An 18,720-nucleotide genomic window follows, 5' to 3' on the forward strand; every position below is an offset into this window, starting at 1 on the left:
TTGGGTCTCATAGCTCTCTGAGGAAAAGGAGCGAAGGTTAATGCAATGCAATGTCAGGCTGCTGACACGTCAATTTGCGAGGTGCCGCAACAAGTCGGGAACCAGAAGATCTTAATTCCCAGAAAACTGGTCTAGACAATACGTTCGGTAGCAAAATTAGAAAATTCCACTGAAACAGAAATGATAAGGTAGGTAAGTGACTATCATTACATCGGCTTCTTAGTTAGCAAGAGGTAGAATACTTACCATAACGCCATTTGTTTGAAGTGATTTAGGAAAATTATAGAAAACATAATGCCGGACATCCGAACTGAAACTTGACCATTTCTGATCCAGGATGTGTAACACCGTGCTCGGTACAGAACTCTGAAGATAAAGCGAAGAAGGGTCTTTTGTGGCCCGTCCCACGAGACGAGGATCAGCGGTCAAGAGACACAAGAGTCGAATTCTGGAGGAGCGAGCTTGAACTACCTTTTAAGCCGTATGTATAAAGGTTTCTCCTGCATTTTCTTACGAATGTTGCGGTGATTCCATCAATAAAAGGCATAGTTGATTACTTTCTTCATACCTTTTAGCGATTATGGGTCTAATAAACCACTCCATGGACGACACGTTAAACCCGATTTATCTATTCCTTTTTTTGAGATACTTTTAAAATGATAAGAAAAAAGGAAGAAGAAAAAAAGAAAATGAAAATATGTTGATTAAGTGGAACGTAATGATGAGAAGCAGAAGAGTAAGATTATGGCAATGATGATTGAGAAGATAATTACGACAAAGATGATGAAAATGATGGTAACAATGAAAATGAAAATGATAAATAAGAGGAAAATAATGATGATGTTGACAACAATGCTGAAGACGTAGAACGTAATAATGTGAAGATAAAAAGTAAGAGTATGGCAATAATGATTGAGGAGATAATTATGGCAAAGACGATGAAAGTGATAGCAATGAAAGTGAAGATCATAACTAAGAAGAGGTTAATGATGATAGTAGAGGTAAAAAGGGAGACATAATGACGTTTGAAATGAAGAATGATGATTTGTAACAAGATGATGTAAGAAGAAGACACAGACAATGATGGATTCTTACGTAAAAAGCAGACAATATTAATGATAATTAGAATGAAATGACGATGAAGAAGCTACTGATACGAATAAGAATATGATAATGCTGCTGAGGAGAAGAATTCAGAGATGCTGCAGTTGATGAGAATAAGGATGCAAAGATGATGATGATGATTAAATGATTAAGAAAAAGGTGACGATAAAACAAAATATGAAGAGTATGATGGTAATGAAGATAATGGTAAAAAAATAAGGAAAAGTGAAGATGATGGTGATGATGAAAAGGAGGAGGTGAAGAGAACGATGATTTTAAAAATTGTAATGGTTTAGACAAAATTTGTGATGAAAAGACGAGGTAAAGATGACGAAAATAATGGAATAGATTATTAAGAAAAGGGTGTAATGAAAGGAAGTAGACGAAGATAACGATGTTTATGAAAAGACGATGACAATGTTGATGGAAGAGGAGAAAACATACCCGTGTCCCTCGTGGCCGTGCTCCTCGCCGCCGCCGTGGTCGTGTCCTTCGTCGTGTGGGTGGAGGAAGATCTCCACAGGCCTTCCCGGCTGCACGACGCGGTAACCCCAGGCGTCCGACACGTAGTGCGTGGCTCGCAGCTTGCCCTCTGGGTCCACGTACCCGTAGCAGCCGTACACCACGCCATCCGGTCCGCGGTTCTCGTGGTGGAACTGCCCGTCCGGGCCCACCTCGTATCCATACTCGTAAGCACCTGCTGAGCACACAAGAGTAAACCCGCACATTCAGATACATTGATCACATGCTTCTGGTGCGTAAGTACCGAACAGATGTATCAGGAAACAGAGCACTGTGGAAGGACACTGGTTCTGGTGTATGAGATTTAATAAGAGTGAGAGAGAGAGAGAGAGAGAGATCCAAGGGAATGATGCTCATTCTTTATTCCGCATACATATTAGCACATACCAGTAAACCCTAATACTCGACTCGCTAAAGCATCGAAACCCTATGTAGGAAACGTCTTCTAAACTATCTGTCATACAATGAAATAATTTTGCAGGTAAATTTAATGGTGTATGAGGATACTGTCTTTCAGATTTGACGGGAATAGAGTCGATAGTTAAGAATAATAAGTGAAAACGTCATGCCTGATGCTGCAGTCTTACTGCACGAATAGAAAAATGTAGTAAGCAATAAACTTTTTTTCTTTCATCATTTGTAGGTGATATCAGCGAAAAGAAGTTTCGTATTGGTTTGAAACTGTGTGTAAATTTTGTTGGAAGTCGCTAAGTGCTCTCGTTCTCAGATGCGGTTAATTTGCCCACCATGAGTTATGCTGCTTCAAGAAATACACATAGTTTCTGTTGCCTCTCAATGTATATTTTCCTTAATGATGTTTGTTGTTAAGAATGTGAGCTTATTCTCTGGGATTAGCAGGTAACAGTCAGTTAATACAATGCAGAATTCCAATTTTCATCTGGATGCCACCTGCTTGACTATTGTTAAGAAAGGCGTGTAGTATTCTGCTGCCGCGCGGGATTAGCCGAGCGGTCGAGGGGGCGGCAGTCATGGACTGTGCGGCTGGTTCCGGCCGAGGTTCGAGTCCTCCCTCGGGCATGGGTGTGTGTGTTTGTCCTTAGGATAATTTAGGTTAAGTAGTGTGTAAGCTTAGGGACTGATGACCTTTGCGGATAAGTCCCATAAGATTTCACACACACACACACACACACACACACACACACACACACACACTCAGTATTCTACTGCATCCATTTTCGATAAGATAACACAACAAATGGAAATCTTAGCAGTAATCTAAACTGAAGAGTTTCCTTAAGCCTACTCCGTCTATTCTGTTCAGGAGTTCCTGCAAAACTCAAATTCCTGTCTCACATTGTTGATTATGTTAGTACATACTCAGCAGCTTGTCGTCTCTTTATGACTTGTGTAAATTTTACTTGATCTATAATTAACTTTTCTAATGTTAATTCCATGTAATGATTCGTTCCATGTCCGCGTAGATTTGCTCCTGTTTTTGTCCTCCGGAACAAGGCGCATGAAATAAAAAAGTACTTGATTTACTTGACGTATTGTGTTAAACCTTTAGCATTAGATTACAGATTTTAACGAGTAGCACCTTACTTTTTTTAAATTCGGTTAGGAACTGAATGAAATACGGGAAATCGAAGTTTTGGTGTCCTTGGAAGCTGTTGGATACGCACCATGAAACTACGACCATACCTCGTGTTAGCCGTTCAATAATATTCATTCGAAGATAAAAAAAAGGGAATAATCCGAATGGAACATAAATCAGTAGATGTTATGTACTTGTACAGACCAAAAAATGATTATAACTTCAGAAAAATCGGATTATTAATTCAGCAGAAAGCGCTTGACAAATTGAGCAAGTGTATAAAGCTTTGGTCCACATCTGGACCTGGACGATCAATTATTCGTCTTGCCACTGTTAGATACCGTTGGTGGGCGGCCCCTCAGCGATATCGTGCCAAATTCTGTCAGACTGGGGCGTTAGATCGTCAAAATTCCGAGCTGGTTGGAGGACCCTGTCCATAATGCTCCAAACGTTCTCAATTGGGAAGTGGTCCTGGACTCTTGCTGGCCAAGGCAGGGTTTGGCAGGCACGAAGACAACGAGAAGAAACTGTCGCAGTTTGTGGGCGGGCACTGCTTTGCGTAAATGTACGCGTAATGGCTTGCCATGAAGAGCAACAAAATGGGGCGATGAGTATCGTTGAAGTACCGCTGTGTTGTAAGGGGGCCGTGGATGACAACCCAAGAGGTCCTGCAATGAAAAGAAATGGACCCCAAGACCACCTCTCCTGTTAGTCGGGCTACTCCGGTTGGTATCCCATCGCTCTCCAGGGCGTGTCCAGACACGTCCTGGAATCTCATTTACTGGAGTAGAATTGTCTTCAGTGCTGAGTACCGCCTCGCATTAACCCCCGTGACCAGCGAAGATTTGTCTGGAGACATCCTGGACAGTTTAATTGAGCTAAACGTATTTTTAATACGTCCTTCAATATCTCTGTTGAAATAAGAGTTTAAGGTACTTAACTTGCATCTGAATTACGTGCTCCTCTGCCTTCTATCATGTGCCGAAAACTTTTTCGATATCTTGAAAGATTAATGAAACGAAACTTATACAACTTTTAAGTGATTCAGCTTGTGTACAAATATGTTATCTCACATGTAAGTGAACTGAAATGCATTAATTATCTAAGATCGACCCATTTTACGTGATGTAAACGGGCGAATAAGTGCGTTGTGTTGTGGGTATCGCGTTCTTCATACTACAATGGAGTGCAAAAACTTAAGGACGGAACTATGTCACTGCCAAGTAACATAGCTCGATGGAACCTGGACCATACAAGGAAAGAACTGCTGCGGTATAGTACAGAAGGTAACTGAAAGAAATACGAAATGAGACTATCAGAAGTCATTCTTTCATTACTGAAGGAACATCGATTTATGACGGTCCCCTAGACTTTACAAAAGTCCGGACATATTTCTTAATAGAGTGTGTGATCAGTACGAACGGCAACGTGTATCCTGTATTGTGCTCCCATGCTGACAACAAGGACGGTAAGGGCTTCTTGTGGTAGGGTTTTCCATTCCTCCACCATGGCGATCGCCAATTGCTGGATGCTCGTTGATTCACGTGCACGTACTGCTTTGCTTCTTCGCAATGCTCAGCTCGTGTGCTCCATGCTGGACGTATCCTCACATGACGTGGGTTGGGAACACACAGTGCACCACGAACGCTGTCGAACGTGATAGTTTCGGTGGTCCAGGGTTTACGGTATGAGGAGGCATAGTGTTGCAAGGGCGTACTGATCTCCAAGTCTTTGAACACGGTACTCTCACGGCTCTACGTTACTACGAAACTGTACCTCTTCCCTGTTTGCGTATTTTGAGAGGTGCAGTCGGTCCTATCTTTGTTTTTACAGATAACGATGCGCAAACGTGTCGAATAGTGCAAGTAGAGGAGCTATTGGAACGAGATGATATTCAGCGACTGGACTGGCCTACCCGTTGACATAAATCCGATTGAGTACGTATGGAATGCGTTGGAGCGACGCATTGCACAACACCCACATGCACGAACTGTCATCCAACAGTTTTAGACCGCGCTGATTTACGAATATAATGCCTAGCCACGAGAACTTCTTACCAACCGTATGATCTACGTGGGAGGACATTGCAGAACAAGGATTGCCGTTCATGGTCATCACACACCCAATTAAAAACCATGTCCTGCCTTTTGTAATCTTCATGATACTATCATGAATCGCGGTGACTTAGCGGTGGTCTAGCGGTTCAGGCGCTCAGTCCGGAACCGCGGGACTGCTACGGTCGCAGGTTCGAATTCTGCCTCGGGCATGGATGTGTGTGATGTCCTTAGGTTAGTTAGGTTTAAGTAGTTCTAAGTTCTAGGGGACTGAAGACCACAGATGTTAAGTCCCATAGTTCTCAGAGCCATTTGAACCAGTATATTTATAGTCTTCGAAAAAAGTGTCATTTCTGTCCGTTTCATAGTTGTATTCTATTTCCCATTAGTAGCCTGACAGCTTCTCTGTGGTGAGAATTGTTGTCTGATGTTTGTTTTTGTCATGCGACAGATGACAGCTGAACGACATATCCAAGTGTTAAAAAGTCATTAAAAAAAGTGAAAGTCCCGTGGCAACCGATTGTGAATTGCGTGTGACACTCGGACATAATGCTGCTCCAACCGAATTATCAGTTCGGAAGTTGATACGGAAGTTTGAGACCACGAGCTCTGTTTCAAACGTTAAGAAAATACGACGACCACGTTCTGTTTGAGCAAAAGAACACATTGCTCTTGTGCGTGACAATGTGATCGTAAGCCCAAAAAAATCGGTTCGCCGACGAGCTCAACAACTGAATTTGTCAACAATTTCACTGCGTCAAATCCTTTCAAAAGAACTGAAAAAGCTTGCGTACAAGATTCAACTTACACAGGAGTTGAAGTCTGCAGATCATGAAAAGAGATATCAGTTTATTCTATGGGTGTTAGCTTGACAAGCGGACAGCGAGAACTTCACAAAAAAATAATTCTCTTAGATGAGGCGCTCAACCACCTCAGTGGGTACGTCAGTAAGCAGAACTGCAAAAATTGAGGTAACAAAAAGCCGCGAGTGACTGAAAGATGAGATGCATCCACTACGCACGACCTTGTGGTGTAGTTTCTGGGTAGGAGAAGTGATTGGCCCGTAATTTTCCTGAAAAAGATGAGGAAGCTGCCGTCACTGTGAACGGCGACTGTTACGGAAACATGCTTTCTGATTGGCTTTTCCCTCTTATTAATGAAATGAAGAGTTTTTGTCTCAACAGTATGGTCCGATATGTCACACATCTCATGAAACGATTGCTCTGCTGAGTGAAAAGCTTTCTCAAAAAATTGTATCTTTGTGTGGCAACCAGGAATGATCTACCAGATTATGTGATCTTAAACCAAGTGACTTCTTTTTGGTGAATTGCGAAATCAAAAATGAACGTGAACGAACCACAAACAATACAGCAATTGAAGGATGAAATTAAAAGGGTTAGTAACGGCATCCCACCAGATGTTTGCGAACGCGTCGTCGAGAACTTCAATGAACGCATTACTCGGTGCACTGCGGCATTGGGTGGTCATATATAGGATATAATTTTTCATAGATAAAAGGGAGAAGTTACTTAATGTGTTGTAAAATAATTACGTTTTCAATAAATTTTGTACCTTTTACAGCACTTTAATATTCGTCCCTACTTCTTGGACATAATCAATGTTACTTGACAGTGACAAATAATGCGAAAGTTACTGTCTTACTGAGATTTTGAATAACAGTGTGTATACCTTTCCCTTTTCGTCGTGTAAGGGGCAAAAGGAGCGTCAGGTCGTTAACATTGTGATTATCTACCACGGAATTCTTTTGCTTCCTTTTGGAGATAAAAGGGATTTTGGGGCTTTTTCTAAATGATACCGTTCATATTTGTCAATTATTTTGCGAATATTTATGTAATCGTCGGCTCATTTGTTTGAGAGTAGATCGTACAGTTAGATGAAAGATGAAATTTGTCTTCAAGTAAGAATGATTTGGATGACAAGCAAACAGATAGTTTATGCAGATATTTGATTCTAGTTCTGTCTAGACGTATTCCGAGGACTGTTCACTTTGCAGTATAGACTGATTTACTAAATGAAGTCATGATACCAATTCAGCGTATAATCTAATGTCTGTTATTTATGTAGTGTCTTCAGAAAGTAAGTTCACAGATCGTCGCACGCTCAGACAATTACGCAACAAATACACTCCTGGAAATGGAAAAAAGAACACATTGACACCGGTGTGTCAGACCCACCATACTTGCTCCGGACACTGCGAGAGGGCTGAACAAGCAATGATCACACGCACGGCACAGCGGACACACCAGGAACCGCGGTGTTGGCCGTCGAATGGCGCTAGCTGCGCAGCATTTGTGCACCGCCGCCGTCAGTGTCAGCCAGTTTGCCGTGGCTTACGGAGCTCCTTCGCAGTCTTTAACACTGGTAGCATGCCGCGACAGCTTGGACGTGAACCGTATGTGCAGTTGACGGACTTTGAGCGAGGGCGTATAGTGGGCATGCGGGAGGCCGGGTGGACGTACCGCCGAATTGCTCAACACGTGGGGCGTGAGGTCTCCACAGTACATCGATGTTGTCGCCAGTGGTCGGCGGAAGGTGCACGTGCCCGTCGACCTGGGACCGGACCGCAGCGACGCACTGATGCACGCCAAGACCGTAGGATCCTACGCACTGCCGTAGGGGACCGCACCGCCACTTCCCAGCAAATTAGGGACACTGTTGCTCCTGGGGTATCGGCGAGGACCATTCGCAACCGTCTCCATGAAGCTGGGCTACGGTCCCGCACACCGTTAGGCCGTCTTCCGCTCACGCCCCAACATCGTGCAGCCCGCCTCCAGTGGTGTCGCGACAGGCGTGAATGGAGGGACGAACGGAGATGTGTCGTCTTCAGCGATGAGAGTCGCTTCTGCCTTGGTGCCAATGATGGTCGTATGCGTGTTTGGCGCCGTGCAGGTGAGAGCCACAATCAGGACTGCATACGACCGAGGCACACAGGGCCAACACCCGGCATCATGGTGTGGGGAGCGATCTCCTACACTGGCCGTACACCTCTGGTGATTGTCGAGGTGACACTGAATAGTGCACGGTACATCCAAACCGTCATCGAACCCATCGTTCTACCATTCCTAGACCGGCAAGGGAACTTGCTGTTCCAACAGGACAATGCACGTCCGCATGTATCCCGTGCCACCCAACGTGTTCTAGAAGGTGTAAGTCAACTACCCTGGCTAGCAAGATCTCCGGATCTGTCCCCCATTGAGCATGTTTGGGACTGGATAAAGCGTCGTCTCACGAGGTCTGCACGTCCAGCACGAACGCTGGTTCAACTGAGGCGCCAGGTGGAAATGGCATGGCAAGCCGTTCCACAGGACTACATCCAGCATCTCTACGATCGTCTCCATGGGAGACTACCAGCCTGCATTGCTGCGAAAGGTGGATATACACTGTACTAGTGCCGACATTGTGCATACTCTGTTGCCTGTGTCTATGTGCCTGTGGTTCAGTCAGTGTGATCATGTGATGTATCTGACCCCAGGAATGTGTCAATAAAGTTTCCCCTTCCTGGGACAATGAATTCACGGTGTTCTTATTTCAATTTCCAGGAGTGTATGTCAGATTTTCAGAGGAGAGTACACTTTCCGGGTTTCCTGCATACTTATTTCCGCTGCGGTAGGGATAACAGGTGTGGCACAATGTGGGAGTGCAATGGCGTGACGTCTGAAAACGTACTCCAAAGCTGTAGTATGCAGAAAAGTACGATCCTTGCGGTCAAAACATCTAAAATACACTCAGATTCTCCATCAAATTCTGTCGGAACACGGACCAAATGTCGTAAAGAAACGGTGCCAAGAAATTGACCAATGCCGCATAGACATTAGTGATGCTGATCGTGATGTCCATTTCTTGAACCATGCTATTTCCATCTTTTCGGTAAGCTGGACAGCTGTGTGGGGGATAGCGGGAGGGGGTGGATGAAGGCGTTTACACAGTGGTTCTATAATGGCTCTGGACTGTTGAACGGATTCCCATCGCCAAGGTACTGAACGATTGGTACAAAGTTCTGGCCGTTGTTTACAGAGACTTACTCGGTGACTATGTTGAGAAACAGTGTAACGTATCTGTGTCACGTTGAAGTGTAGTGTACTAGATCTGCCATATTATTGTGTAACTCACTGTCTGAAGTACCCTCTTAGATGGAAACGACTTCGGAACCAAGGTACGTGCACTTGGAGGTGCACCTCTCATCTCCCATCCCCATCATCCCCCAACAATATTCCTCAACCTACCAATAAACAGAGCTGTGAAGATTACTCACTATTATTAAAGTTCTGCTCGTGATACTGCGTCTTGTCCTCGTTTTCGATGTCGACTATGACTTCTTTGCCGCCATCTCCGTCTCTTCTGGCGTCCTGTGCGTGCGTGGCTGATAGCAGAGCCGTCACTATCAGCACCTGTGGAAAACGAAATAATGAATTAACATGTAATGCCTTTGTATCAGCAGATGTTCACATTCGACATAGTACAAATAAAAAGACTGAATTTAGACGGTAAATTATCACACAAACTGTTTGTTACATTCAGTTCTGATATGTTGTGTTCCGAGCTCGTTTAGCTTAACGTCTGACACACATAGCATGGAATATTTGGGATAAATGCCATGCGATTGCCTAGTTGTGAGCAACATCTTCCAAGTGATACGACACTTGAAACTTCATGAAAATATTAAAAAAAGAGCGTTATAGCCTTTCAGTTATAATATTGTTATGTTTATGATAAAATTCGGTTTAAAAATGTTTAAAAATATTCAGCTTAAACTAAACATGCTGTTTATATCTCCATTGGTCTTCTAAAGTACCGCCGTAACTGAGACGGTAGTGGTTGCAGTGACAAAACATATTCTGCCTGTTAGTAATGTTTCTTTAGACAAACTGGCACGAATCAACTAGTCTTCTGTTCTAGACCAAAGGGAACACTTTGGCAGTGCTCCCTACTATGTCTAATGTCAAAACCTGCAGAATATGATAACACCTTCCAATCTTAACTGTGCCAGGCATGCGAGGAGATGACCAGTCACAAGCAACGGAGGTAGATCAACGTTTGAAAACCACGAAAAATTGCTAAATTTGACGTATTTGAGAATTAAATGACATTTGGTATACAGAATTCTTGTTTTCTTCGCAGGTAAAATGTGCTATAATTATAAATATGAAATCATATGAATACCTAGCGAAAAACAAGTTACGTAATTTTTATGACCGAGCAGACAGATTTTTCTGGGACTTTAGTGAAATTCGAGTTACGTGATAAAAGCTAATTTTTTGCTATAAAAAATGTCTTAATATATCATCCACTTAATGAATACCTGTATGAACTTTATAAGATACGTTCGTGAAAAAGTATGTTTAAATTCACGAATGACTGGTTACATGATTGTATCGTTTTGGTATCAAGGTACCGTTGCAATATTTTTATAGGATTTTCAGATTACGTGTCGACGATTCTCAGTGAGTGGAGCCGTTTCGCTAATAAACTTCCATTTGCAGTAATTAATCAGTTTTGAAAGTCACTTTCATAAATAGAATTACTTATTAAGTCTCGCACTTCAACTGCGCGTGTTTCACGAAATGGAGTTTCGTAAGGATTACATAACATCCACAAGTCGTATCGGGACTGCCACTAATTGGTAATATTTTCACGTCGGTGAGAAGACTGCTGGCAAGGTAATCTCAATAAAAGATTTTTTCTGTGGTTGCTCATACTTGATCGGATAAACAAGCTTGTCTCCAGGCAGAAAATCAGGAGAAAGGCTCTGTTTTTCCTTGCTCTCAAAACTGATAACAGCATTGAGCTCCTAATTCATGCAATGCATGTTGGTGGAATCATTATCGCTAAGTTTTGGATTGTGACATCCGAAAGCACAAATGGTCGAGGATTGTATATTCTGCATATATATGGAAGCCACAATGAGAGATTCACATTTTGTCATCACATTTTGCTGTGAGAAAAGCGTATCTGATGGCAACAGATCAAATGGGCTTCGGTCTAGGGAGGTGCGCAAAAAGTCGCTTTTCTCAGAGTCATCAAACTTTCGATTAGCCCGCGGCTGCCTTAGATCTCCTTCTCTCTGTTGCTATTATTTCCACATCACTACCCCCGTTGTTCTTTATTATCGCTATTAAATTACTTCCAACTGCCACTAAAATTTCACCCTTCTACTACTCCTTCTATTGTCCCTATTATTATGTCATGGCACCGTAGAAGATGTTCCATTAATCTTTCAGTTTCCTAGTAAGGGTTTTACATACATTTCTATCCACTGTAGTGCTTTGTAGTTAGTATGCACTTCGTACTTTATCTGTATACTTATTTTTTAACGTCTTTTCGTAATGCCGCACATAAGAAGCCTCTCTTCACTTCGTACATCAGCTACGTACTTTATGTCTAACCTCTTTTCGTAATGCCACAAGTAGATAGTTTCCAGTTTCTTCCTCTCAGGGTCCTTTTGTTTTAGCTTCCACTTCCATACCATGATGTGTCATGAGACGTGTATGTTGCATACTTGGGTGTGTGTGTGTGTATGTGTGTGTGTGTGTGTGTGTGTGTGTGTGTGTGTTTGTGGAGAATGGTGTCTTTGTCATATTCTTCCTCTTTCCTCTGCCGATGTTTCATAGCAGAGAAGCTATTTTCGTCCTCGCAAATTTGCTCGTGATGTGTTTCTCGATTCGACCGTGGTGCGTAATCTTGCTGCCAAGGCAGGAAAATTCTTGCGTTCCTTTCAGTACGTGTCTTGCCAGTTTTGATACCTGGTAATTTGCTGTTGACCTTTCTGCTACTATCGATCGGTTTCACCTTTTTCACTCTTACTACAATTTCTTTTTTAAGTGGGCTGCTCATCAAGTTAAATTTTCCCTTTAGTCTTCCTTACATTCCACCATAACGTATATGAATTTTGACATTTTTAACGGTTTCCCTGCGTTTCTAATCATCTTCTGAAATTTTCTTCGCTTGATTAATCGATTCCTTGAAACCAAAGTCCAATAAGTGTGATAAGAAGCTGCAATTTCTTACCTACGTAAGGCACTATTAACAGAAATATACAATCGTTTCGCTTTTATTAGTCCTTCTGTCTTCCTTTTTTTCTGGTAAATATTTGAAGATCACTTATCATATCTGTAATTTAGTCCCACACTTCAGACTGTGCATGTTTTGTTCCTGCTCAATTTTTTTAACCTTGCTCTAGAGACTTAATGTAGATATCACGAGCTTCTGTATGTTTTCCCATATAGAAGCAAAAAGTCATCATAACTTGCGTCTTTACGTTTTATCCGAAGCCCAACTGATTCGCCCAGTAACTTTAGTTCTTCTTAAGTTTACTTGCTCTTCCTTTGCATGTTATTTCGGTCAATATTTCATGAGTTTGGGATGCCAGTTCGCTTGCTCAGTCATTTTCACACCTATCCACACACTTATTCGCCGCCAGGATGGTGACATCTGGTAGCCACTAAGGTTGCCACGGTAAGGAATTTGAGGAAAACGAATAGCGAATCTTAAGTACATTAGACGCCAAAGAATTGAATGGGTGAACATAAAAGCGAAAAGTGATAGAGGGATGAGAGTCTGTGTGAACGAAGCGTATTGTGCTCACTTAATATAAATTGTTTTAGTGATACTTGTGTCTTTCATCGGAGTGTAGGTATTGCTTCAAATACGATTTTTCTTGGAGATGTTTCGTCTTATGCCAGGCATGAGTGCAAATGTAATTTTTTTTGTAGCTGTTTTATCTGACGCCTGGTGTGAGTGCACGCGCCCTTTCGTGCGGAAACGCTGTAGAGAGTGGAGCCGCACAGCAGCAGCGTACCGTTGGGATAACGCAGCGCATTTAACTGAAGGCCAGCGCCGAGCTATCAGATTGGCCTTGAGGTAAACTCTAAACAGTACGCCACCGGCAGTCCGTATGATCCTGTGTGTAGGGCATGGAAGGCATGTTAGCTCTTTCTGTCCAGGCTCACGGCTCCACTCTCATTTGAGGTGAATGTCGATGGATAACACTTGAAAGTATTACGGTTCACTGTGTTGCAATTTTGTCAAGACTGTAGGATAAGATTTAAATAATTATATTTAATCCAACATAAGTGCTTAAGGGGCCCGCGATGGCCAGCTTTATATGCGGAATGCTCCTCTAAAATGCCACAGATCAGTACCGAAGATATTTGGGGGGGGGGGGGGGGGAGGGGGAGGGAATAATGTAATTAAAATAGTGTCCAGATATTTTTTGTATTACTAAACACATCACTCTGTTCGCACATTCCTGTCCCCGCATCGATTGTGAGTCGAAAAAATAGAAAAAAATTGAATTTGTAAGTTTTATAATATATTTTTATGGTTGCAGTTCCAGAGAAAACTAGTACTGATAGCGTTGACCCTTTCCACTCAAATGCATATATTGATGTCAAATTTACAAGCTATCAATTTCAGAACCAAATTGCTCCATCCTCAGGCAACTAACAAGGAAGCAGGCATCAGTCCTCAGTCAGTGTCGTTTTCTGACTGAGAACGTGACTAAACTGTTTTCTCCTGTATCAACACAATGTGGAAGACAGTTGACTTTTCTAGAACCTGGCATAGTGTAATCACTGTGCATATTGCTGGAACAGAAAAGGACGCTTTTGTCATGCACCCAATCCGCAGATAACGTAGACTGCGGGTTTACGTCAATACCTGTGTCATTGTTAGTTGCCTTAAGGTGGAGAAGCATTTGGTTGTAAAATCGACAGCATGTAAATTTGATATCAAAAAATACACGTGAATGGTAAAAGAAAAATAAGAAGAAAAGAATAAAAGTATAAAAGATATATATTTTTCCTATGCATATTCTGCGTCAGCTGTTGATTCAATCATGGGTAACATCATGGAAGCTACCAAATTGAAGAGATGAATACCAGACGAAACTGTGACCAACCATGAACATCATTCATTTCGTGCGTTAATTTTGTTCTCTCACTTACCAGTTGTTGACAAGAAGTACAGCACAAGAATACTAGGATAGTGGGCAATTGCATTTTAAATCCATTCCTTCTTCTTAATATTTTTCTAATAGTTCGGGTGAGAGAACTGAGGCGACTATAAATTTATGTTGGTAGAAACGTTTTTCTTGACATTAATTCCGGTCAACAGGACACATGTACAACCTTCCATGCAAGTTACTTCACTACTGAAGCATGTAGGACGACCGTCGTCTTGGATAGTACTGAAACATGACGGCGCAAAGTCTGCTTCTTAGCGTTTGTCAGGTAGGAGGGAACACAGAGTGACATTAAGGAATGGGCGGAGCCACGAGAGGTGCTTTCACAGACGACTACCTTTGCAAAGCAGAAAACCCACATTTGAGCTAGGCGGCCTTTGTGTCCCAGCAGTTCTAGGCGCTTCAGTCCGGAACCGCGCTGCTGCTACGGTCGCAGGTTCGAATCCTGCGTCGGGTATGGATGTGTGTAATGTCCTTAGGTTAGGTAGGTTTAAGTGGTTCTAGGTCCAGGGGACTGATGACCTCAGATGTTAAGTCCCATAGTGATAAGAGCCATTTGAACCACATTTGAGCTCAGATCCTTTCGCAAAGTTTCAGTTTCCATTTCAGACGTAAATGTCATGCGGTTAAATATAGGTAAGGCTGTCGTCTAAATCTTTGATTTGGTATTCCTCTTCAAGTATAATACCAGAATATTTCGAAATTACTTAGTCCCTGATACCAACGGAACTTGAAAGCGTGGCGCCACATTTAGCGCGCCTGCGTGCTGAACATAAAGCGCTCCAGATTCCACTGGTTGGAGAGGCGTCAGTTCTCATTCCCCACCTGCCAGCGCGGGTCGCGATTTTTTCGCCTGCGTGCATAAATAACTGCTGCGCACAAGTGGGCGGCATTGATCTGCAGGGGAGTGCTTCATTAGGGTAATGACCGGCCCGTCCCTCCATTGTTGCAGTGAGAGTGGAATGCGAACAGAGTTTCTCATGCCTGCCTCTGGTGTCCATCACCCGAGGCTCCAATTCCACCCACACGGACTGTTTCTGTTGCTGAAGAAACTCGGAATACCGGTTACCGTCGTCTTCAGATCCATACTTCTAAATCGCTCACTCTAAGAATAATCTCTTACAGGAGTAGCTGCTTCGATAGAAGTGCGAAGGCAGAGTGTAACTTCGTCCGATATTCACTTGTTCCCCTTCGCTACCAATGTTAGCTGTTAATACTATTTACTAATACACTAAGGAGATAGAAGTCATTGGATAGTGATATGGACATATACAGACGGTGGTAATTTCGCGTACAGAAAGAATAAAAGGGCAGTGCATTGGCGGCGCTGTCATTTGTACTCAGGTGATTCATGTGAAAAGGTCATCGACGTGATTATGACTTCACGACGGGCGCGGTATGGTAAGTTGTACCTAGACGCACGGGACGTTTCATTTCAGAAATCGTTAGGAAATTCAATATTACGAGACCAACAGTATGAAGAGTGTGCCGAGAATACCATAACCCGTGCAGTGGCCGTCGGCCTTCACTTCACGACCGAGAGTAGCTGCTATTGTGTCGAGTTGTCAGAGCTAACAAACAAGAAACACTGCGCAAAATAGCCGCAGAAATCAACGTGGGACGTACAGTGAACTTATTCGTTACGACAATGTGGCATAATTAGGCCTTGAGGGGCTATGTGAGCAGACCACCGACGCTATTGCCTTTCCTAACAGCACGACATCGCCTTCTGCAACTCTCCTGTGCTCGTGACCAGTTAGACCCTAGATGAATGGAAAAATTCATATCGGCTGCTCACTTGGTGATGTACTGGCACTACAAATTATATGCACTCATCCCAGTCACTGACACTACGCACTATGATACACGTGGAGAAGGATATCGACATCACTCTCCCTAATAAACGTGCATTCCTACAGTAGGTGACCATATTTTTGTCTGGATAGATTGTCCCAGAAACAGATTAAAAAGAGCTCAACTGAAATGATTCTGATGGAAATTATCTGGAAGTTTCCCATAAACGCAAACGCTGAAGCTGCAAATATCCTCCATAACTTCTTAACTGCGAACCCCCAATTGCAATCTCAGTCCCCTACTATCTGGCAGAAAAGATCCGAGCTCTAAATTAGGGTGAGATATTGAACATTTCATCTTTTCTTTCAGGAAAAGCGTAGAACCGTTTCAAAATAATCTGCGGTATAAATTTCAACTCGACGCGACGGACGCGCAGGAGGTCAATATGGCATCAAGTTGGAAGGTTCGCCTGAGGTAATCAGCCGTGCGTAAAATAGAACAAAGTATTTCGTAGAATGCATGATGTTTCGATTCCTCATACGTTGGCATCTATAGAGTCCTTCTTCAAAGACTACATTTTGTCATATGATTTTGTCTATTATTTATCGTAATGAAATAAAACTAACCTAATTCCTCATAAAAATGTATTCACTATCTTCAGTGAACAATAATTACAATAAGAGTGCTTCATCCCACGAAGATTACATTACTTGTAGGATTATGAAAATTGTCGCTGTCCGATACAAAACGGTCTAATGGTGACAAGTAGAGTAGAAACAGTAAATTACAGTCTAGTAAGAACGCGTTCCTGTGTGAAGGAAATTTCACACTATAGCTTCGCTGTCACAGAATCCTGTGAGTACTTATTGGTGTATTAGGTTAGCCCTGTGTTATGTAACTGTTTGAGGGTCGTTTCATTCCACTATGTTACGTAAGTTTTTCACGGACGTTTTACTCGACAGACTAAATTTTACCTTCAGCACAGATTCCATGTAATGCGAATTATAATGTAGGATATCCGGAAACTCCATTTCGTTACTATTTTTCAGATGAAAACCTTTCTCGGTCTCCTGCTTGTAAAAAGATCGCCCCTAGCGTGTTAGGTATAGCACGACAAGACTGTTTGTTCGGTTGCATAAGAACAGGAGCAGCTATGTTTATTGACAGTAAGCAGTTTAAGCAATGTAATCTCTCTTTTTAACGCCAGTGACACACTTTTTGCCTATAACACTATAAGAATGAAAAACATCTTTATCTCGAGGATGTCAATCTAGTGCTCGTAAGCTGAAAATATAAAGTAATTGTCAGAAACGCATACACTTACGGTGAGTGAAAGAGGGAGAGAACGGAGAACGAGTTTTTGTGTGTGTGTGTGTGTGTGTGTGTGTGTGTGTGTGTGTGTGTGTGTATGTGTGTGTGTGTGTGTGTGTGTGTATGTGTGTATGTCCTTACCATATCAGTATAGTATATGAAAATGCGTCGTTTCGTGGGATTACGTTTCATATAGTGACGTCATTGCACAAGGACTGTAACATTTCTGCCTCGAATTTATGATTTGTACCTAGTTTTCCGAATTTCCATATCTATCCAGGTTGGAATTACAGCTAACGTAGTTATTCATTATAAACTCAAATAGAATCCAAACTACAGACGTTGTTAAAAATCTTATTTTCCATTGGTTAGTCACTATAATCGAAAATACAAACTTTGAGGGCGTTTTATGTCTGGACACTTAATTTATGGTTTCCTTGAAACCAACTGTCGAGGACTGACGTAAGCTAAATGATTCATCTCCTATTCAAACCACTCATTAACTTGTGGCAGTGAAAGACAAACCTTCGTTACGTTCTCTAAGGACTCTGTACAGTGCGAACTTCTGTGAATCATCGCGACCTTCTCGGTATTGACAGAGGATGCACCCTGGCTGCAACGTGCTCCAAATCAATGTATTATGCAACAGCAGAGGAGACCAGCTGACATTTGAGATTGAGTACGGAGTCCTTCTAAAGTTCACAGACAGTGAATTTCGTTAACATTTCACGCTAGGGGCCTCGGGCCTACCGGAAAATTTCGATCGTGTCCGGATCGGGCCTGTAATTTCTCCTCTGAAGTTCAGTGCTCACATTTCACATGCATCGATTCTTGCGAAGAACTATTATATTACACGCCTACATTAAAAGGTAAGTGGCAATTTTGTAGCGTATTTTTGAGAACGGATCTTTTACTATCTTTACAACAAAATATTTTTGATATCATAAAAAGTGCATTAAACCAAAATAAATACTTACATAACAGTGAGACGATAGCTGGAAGAATACAGTCTTTTCGTTAATGTATCTCAGGGTGCATGTGAAAGACAAGGTTGTTCGGAAACAGAACTCTTTCTCGTTCGTGAGGACGTTATTTAACAAGCAGAAGGTGTGGTGTCACCGCCAGACACCACACTTGCTAGGTGGTAGCCTTTAAATCGGCCGCGGTCCGGTAGTATACGTCGGGCCCGCGTGTCGCCACTATCAATGATTGCAGACCAAGCGCCGCCACACGGCAGGTCTAGAGAGACTTCCTAGCACTCGCCCCAGTTGTACAGCCGACTTTGCTAGCGATGGTTCACTGACAAATTACGCTCTCATTTGCCGAGACGATAGTTAGCATAGCCTTCAGCTACGTTATTTGCTACGACCTAGCAAGGCGCCATGATCAGTTTCTATTGA

General features: G+C 42.5%; 1 protein-coding gene across 28 annotated transcripts in view; it reads right to left on the reverse strand.

Annotated features, from left to right (window-relative positions):
* Nucleotides 1-18,720, reverse strand: part of LOC126283983 (collagen alpha-2(IV) chain-like) — a 164,515-nt gene that overhangs the window by 45,677 nt on the left and 100,118 nt on the right. For 21 of the 28 annotated variants that reach the window (XM_049982465.1, XM_049982458.1, XM_049982477.1 and 18 more), the window contains exons 2-3: nucleotides 9,509-9,644; nucleotides 1,549-1,801 (exon numbers count right to left, since the gene is read on the reverse strand). In XM_049982465.1, the coding sequence (XP_049838422.1) occupies nucleotides 1,549-1,801; nucleotides 9,509-9,644 (389 nt within the window). Of the gene's footprint in view, nucleotides 1-1,548; nucleotides 1,805-9,508; nucleotides 9,645-18,720 lie in introns of all 28 variants that reach the window. The other 7 variants (XM_049982456.1, XM_049982455.1, XM_049982454.1 and 4 more) reach the window with 1 other exon arrangement.

This window comes from Schistocerca gregaria, chromosome 8 (assembly GCF_023897955.1).
Source record: "Schistocerca gregaria isolate iqSchGreg1 chromosome 8, iqSchGreg1.2, whole genome shotgun sequence".
Taxonomy (NCBI): Eukaryota; Metazoa; Arthropoda; class Insecta; order Orthoptera; family Acrididae; genus Schistocerca; species Schistocerca gregaria.